General features: G+C 42.1%; 1 protein-coding gene across 1 annotated transcript; it reads left to right on the forward strand.

Moving 5' to 3' along the window:
* The first annotated feature begins 210 nt into the window (after positions 1 to 210).
* LOC139411845 (trichohyalin-like) lies at positions 211 to 5823 on the forward strand. Its single transcript, XM_071158587.1, has 6 exons — positions 211 to 293; positions 589 to 964; positions 1975 to 2034; positions 2662 to 3510; positions 3574 to 4684; positions 5273 to 5823. The coding sequence occupies exons 1-6, from the start codon at positions 211 to 213 to the stop codon at positions 5821 to 5823; spliced, it is 3030 nt and encodes a 1009-aa protein (XP_071014688.1).
* Positions 5824 to 6280: the final 457 nt, after the last annotated feature.

Here is a 6280-nt window from a genome sequence, read left to right on the forward strand (position 1 = left end):
GTTGTGCTGATGCATGATGGGTTGTAGGCTAGAGCTTGAGGACTCAACTCTGAAGACTGTTTCTGAATTCACTGACCTGGTGAGTAAATGTTGTGTACAATGGCATCATCTAGTGACAGAAACATAGAAACACAGATTGTTGCTAAATGAAGGCATCTCTTTATTTTCCAGAAATAAAACTTGTAGACCTTTCCTGCAGTCTCTGAGGAGATGGACACCTCTTCTTCTTCTGGACGATCTCCGTCTCCTACTGGGACTGTCTTCTTACCCCCTCCTATCATGTGGAACAGTCTGTAAGTCATTCATCACATAACCTAGCTCTGGTCCAGGGCATTATGTGCGGCTTGCTGAAGGAAGGCTCAGTGTCTGCAAGCTGTACGTAACGCCCTGGACCAGAGTGACACATTACCCACCTCTGGCCATCATGGACAGTCAACTCATCACATTCACGTACTGTAAGTCACAGTTGTGTGATTTGTGTTATTAAAGACAGTTAAATTGAGCAGAAGTTGAATTATTATTTTAATATTGTAGTAAATTGTCTGAGTTCACTTCCTAAATAATGTGTTGACATTCCTTTGCTCCCAGCTACAAGCAGGCAGAGATGGAGGTTCACTTCCCGAGAGAAGAGAAGAAGACCTATACAGAGAAGGAAGCCCACATGCTTGAGTTGAGGGGGAAGAATCGAACAATCCGAAATCAGAAGAAGGAGATGGACAGACTCCAAGTGTGCCTCTGGGAGGAGGAAAAGAAGAAGAGGAATGGTGGAACGGAGAAGGACAAGATCATTGAACAATTACAGTTTGAGACAGACCATCTCCGAGCCCTTTTAAAAGATGAAAGGAGGAGAAGAAGAGTAGAAAGGGGTATCATGGAAGAGTGGAAGGCTGAGATCCTGAGACTGAGGGAGGCAGAGAGCCAGAGGGAGGCAGAGAGCCAGAGGGAGGCAGAGAGTCAGAGGGAGGCAGAGAGCCAGAGAGATGCAGAAAGACAGAGAGAAGCAGAGAGACAGAGAGAAGCAGAGAGACAGAGAGAAGCAGAGAGACAGAGAGAAGCAGAGAGACAGAGAGAGAGAGGGAAGCAGCGAGACAGAGGGAAGCAGAGAGAGCCACAGAAGCAATGGAGCACCAGAGAAAACTGCAGGAGATCCACAGACTCAAACAACTGCTGGATCTACTGATGGTGGACCTACAACTGGCCCACGTAAGACATGTCATTGTTATTAGTTATAAGGCAGTGTATATTTACCCAGCTGAAAATGAATAGTGGCAGACAGCGGTACGCTAACCCAGTGTTAACTTTTATTCCTTTCCTTAACCCTTACCTTAACCTCACTGAAACTATACCTAACCTTTACCTTAACCCAACCCTAGGTCCTGAACCTAACCTTCATTTATCTCAACCCCTATGCCTTTCTTCTGCCGGTTGAATATCCACTTCCTTATTAACGTCATTACTGTTGTTGTTGTTGATAACTGTATCTGTGAAGGTTGTAAATAGTTGCATTAGTGAAGCATCATTTGTAGGAGTAATTTCTACAAGCATAAACATCAGAGGCAACATTGTTGTAACATCACACAAATTGTAACAGGAATTTCTCAAACCCCTAACTGAATGGGCAAGAAGGTTGTGTGTTTGTATTTGAACACATTTTGGACATAATTGATTCCATAAAATGTCTCATAATTTTTTCAAACCATGATAATACATTAATTGACAATGAATTGTCCAGATGAATTGATCAAAATGACCCTGCTATTGATGTTGTCCAGTGTTTGATTCAATTACCTAGCTCTAGGTTGTATTTCTGTGTATCATTCTCTGCAAATCCTTTGAAAGTATGTCTTGGTAATAGATTATCACTAATTTAACCTTTTAAAATGAAGCAAGAGATTGAGAGATTGAGGCTATGGCAGAAAGTCATGGAGGATCAGCGACCAAGACTGGCATGGAAGAACAAACCTATTGAAACAGGAAGAGAGAGGGAAAGAGAGAGGGAAAAAGAGAGAAAGGGAGATGGAAAGGAAGAGAAAAGCAGAATTGGAAAGTCAAGAAATGAAGAAGAAAGTGGAACAGGCAGAAGAAACGATAAAAGCGTTAGAACGAGAGATTGAGAGATTGAAAGAGATTGAGAAGGAAATCATATTTGAAAGAGAAAGAGACATGAGTATTGCAGAGAATGAGAAAGTCAAACTGGTCAACGAAAAGGTAAAAGAGTTAGAGAGAGAGGTTGAGAGACTGAAAGAAGATATGACAACAAAAGAGATTCAATACAAAATCAAATTTGAAAGAGCGAAAGAAGCGTTTAGAAGACAGAATGAGAGAGTGAAACAGGTTAACCAAAATGTACTAGTGTTAGACAGAGAGGTTGTGAGAATGAAAGAAGAGATTAGATTGAAAGACGAGACTGAACCAGAGAGAACATTTGATAGAGACAGAGAGAGAGAAAATGATTGGAGACGAAGTGAAGAGGAGTTGAAAAATAGAGTGGAGAGAGAGATGGAGATGGAGACAGCCCTCATCAATGACAAAAAGACGTCTGAATTGGAGGAAGTCTTCAAGAAAATCAAGGAACAGCAGATAGAATTAGAAAATATGGAAACAGACAAATATAAATGGAAACAGAACCAAATGGACATGGAAGAGAAGATGGAGGGTGAGCACAACAAACAGAAAGAGGTAGAAAGAAAGAGAATGGAGAAAATACCAAAACAGAGACAAGAAGAAGATGAGAAGAAGAAGGAGATGGAGAGAGAAGAAGAAGAGGAGAGACGCAAACAGAAACACTTAGAGATGGAAGATGAAGAAAGAGAGAGGGAGAAAGAGAGACAGAGACAGATCAAAAGGAAGAGAATGGAGAAGAGACAGAAAATTATGGAAAGAGAAGAAGAGAGACAGAGAGAGATTGAAAGAGAGATTGAAGAAGAAAGATGTAAACAGAAGCAAATAGAGATGGAAGAGGAAGAACGAGAAAGGGAGAAAGAGAGACAGAGAGAGATCAAAAGGAAGAGAATGGAGAAGAGACAGAAAATTATGGAAAGAGAAGAAGAGAGACGGAGAGAGATTGAAGAAGAAAGATGTAAACAGAAGCAAATAGAGATGGAAGAGGAAGAAAGAGAGAGGGAGAAAGAGAGACAGAGAGAGATCAAAAGGAAGAGAATGGAGAAGAGACAGAAAATTATGGAAAGAGAAGAAGAGAGACAGAGAGAGATTGAAAGAGAGCACGAAGAAGAAAGATGTAAACAGAAGCAAATAGAGATGGAAGAGGAAGAACGAGAGAGGGAGAAAGAGAGACAGAGAGAGATCAAAAGAAAGATAATGGAAAGGAGACAAAAACATATCGAAAGAGAAGAAGAGAGACAGAAAGAGATTGAAAGAGAGCATGAAGAAGAAAGATGTAAACAGAAGCAAATAGAGATGGAAGAGGAAGAACGAGAGAGGGAGAAAGAGAGACAGAGAGAAATCAAAAGAAAGAGAATGGAGAAGAGACAGAAAAACATGGAAAGAGAAGTGAGACAGAAAGAAATTGAAAGAGAGAATGAAGAACAACTATTTAAACAGAAGCAAATAGAGATGGAAGAGGAAGAAAGAGAAGAAGAGAGACAGAGAGCGATCGAAGAGAAAGAGAGACAGAGAGAGATGGGAGAGAAAGAAAGACGACAACAACAAGAGGAGAGAAAGATAATGTTTGAGAGAGATCAAGAAGAAGAAAATATATGGAAACAGAAGCAAATTGACATGGAGAAGGAGGGAAGAGAGAGGGAGAACAAGAGACAGAGAGAGATAGAAGAGATACACAGACGACAACAACAAGAGGAGAGACAGAAACAAATGGAGAAGGAGAAAGACAATGACAATCAGAGAGAGATGGAATTAAAAGATCAGCAACAGAAAGAGATGGAGAAAGAAAAGATGATTATGAGAGAAAGGGAGGAAGCAGGAAGAAGAAAGGAAGGGCAGAAAAATATTTTGGGGGAAATTGAGGGACAGAATGAACTGGAGATAGAACAGGAGAGAGAGATGGAAGAAAAGCAGGAAGTGATTAAGGAAGCAGAGGAAGAGTACAGGGACAGAGAAGAGAGAGGAAAGGAAGTAAGCATGAAGAAACATGTAGTAGTTAATGTTAAAGCAAAAGCACGGGAAGTCTTCAATAGGCGTAAAGAGAGGAGGTTAGAAGTGTTGAAGGGGGAACGAGAACACATAGAAAGAGGACAACAAATCAGGAGGGAGAAGGAGGAAAGACGGCTGGAGATGGAAAGAAAACAGGAGAGGGCAAGACAACAAGAGGAGCAGGATAAAAAACGAGAGATTGAAATTGCTAGACAGAAAGAAATGTTGAGACTAAGAGAGGAGGAGAGGCAGAGAGAGGAAGAGAGAGAGGAGGAGAGAAAGAAAGCCATTAAATGCCTTTTATCTTTAATCAGAGAGAGAGAAGAAATAATACAGGCAAAAAAAAGAGAGGAGATGGTGGAAGAGGAAAGAAGGGAGATCCTTGAGTACAAGAGGGGTGAGTTAGAGGAGGAGGAGAAGGAAGATGACAAGGAGGACATTCTCCCACCCGATAAAAGTATCCGAAGGAGAGCTGTGGGCTGGGTAAATAAGAAGTGGGAAAAGAGGAACATCAGAAAGATAGAGAGAACGTATCAGAGAGAGGCTGAGGAGGGCCATAAGATCGTCCACATAGGTAAGACCTGTTTTCCCTCTACTTATGACATTATCCTCTTTAGTCTCCTCTACACACATAAGTTCCACACCAGTCATCATGTTGCATCATTGTTTCAATATAAAACTACTGTCCAAAGAATATGTTAGCTGACATGGCTCATTGAGTGACTGACTGACTGACATAACAAGAAAAATACTGCTGATAACAACCACGTTTTTAAATGGTACCTTGTGTCATCTACTAGTCTAACTCTCAAGACTAAGTAGAGACCCAGAAAGAGTTCCTAAAAACACACACACAAAAACGTGTTTTGGGGGGATCCGGGGGCTACTAGTGGCCATGGGGCGCTAAGCGATCACATATGCCCTGGCACTATACAAAGAATAGGTGCCATTCTGGACTCATGTTCAACTTAGGGCCAGGTCAATTCGGGATGGGAATTATTGCACTTTATTGACAAATTCCATGCCTTGCTCAACTGAAAAGAGTAAAGAATCATTGAGATCCAATTGTGTTTTCTATTCTTCATTCCCTGTGTCCATTACATTTAAGTTGATACCAGATCCACTAAGATGAATGTAAACTCTACTTCTTCTCCCCTCCCAGCCATCCCTGGACACACAAGGCTAACATCCACCATGACCCGGGCAGAGAGAGAGAGGGAGAAGAGGAAGGAGCTGCTGAAGGCTGAGGAGAGAAGGAAGAAGATGGAGGATTTCAATAAGCAGTGGAGAGAGCGGTCCCTGCTTAAAAAACAGACTCATCAACAACTGAAGGAGGAGAGGGAGAGGATGAAGGAAAACTACCTGGAGCAGATGAATCTGGAGGCTGATGCTCAAATCAACACCCGGTGTCTAACCACCCAACACAGCCACGATTACAACCACGGTCAGGAGTTGCCCGGGTGGGCCAATGGCCAACAAGTAAGCCAAGAGCCCACTGGATCTGCTGATGGCCTCCAGGAAAGGCCAAGGAGGCAACAGGCATGGGCAGAGAACCAGGAGGGGAGTTCAGAGAACCAGCAGGAGGGGCCAGAGAACCATCAGGGGGGGCCAGACAGCCAGCAGCTAGAAGCTCCAGAAGAGGTTGAAACATCAGAGCGAATATCCAAGACAAAGAAAAAGCCAAGCATCTGGAAGAAAATTAGGATGAGGTAAAGAATGTTTAAACATCTATTCATGTTTTACACTGTTAATATACATGTCATCACTTTAAAAAGTGACATTATCCAACTGTGAGGGTTTAGTGTACATGCAACACACATGTAAATATATAGATACTTACCTGTCTCTGTGATGTCTTACAGCATTCTGCCTAGAGCTGGAACTCGATGAAGCCACAGTTCCACTGAGGTTACGTTGGTAATTAAAAGTGTCGCCCAATAATTCCTCCTCCTCTTTAAGTCATCGAGCCACATTTCTTCCTCAAAACATTATAGTCTCCTCAAGCCAGCAAGTATCCTCTTTATCAGGCAACAAACCATCGAAGGTCAGTGACCCTCCTCCCAAGAACAGAGACTCTCATCTGTATCCTAGTTAAATTCATCTCTGCTTACCACCTCTACAGTCCTAGAAAATATCCCAAAAATGGAAATGGTTTCAACAGAAGTCCTCC

The sequence above is a fragment of the Oncorhynchus clarkii genome, chromosome 6, assembly GCF_045791955.1.
Source record: "Oncorhynchus clarkii lewisi isolate Uvic-CL-2024 chromosome 6, UVic_Ocla_1.0, whole genome shotgun sequence".
Lineage (NCBI taxonomy): Eukaryota > Metazoa > Chordata > Actinopteri > Salmoniformes > Salmonidae > Oncorhynchus > Oncorhynchus clarkii.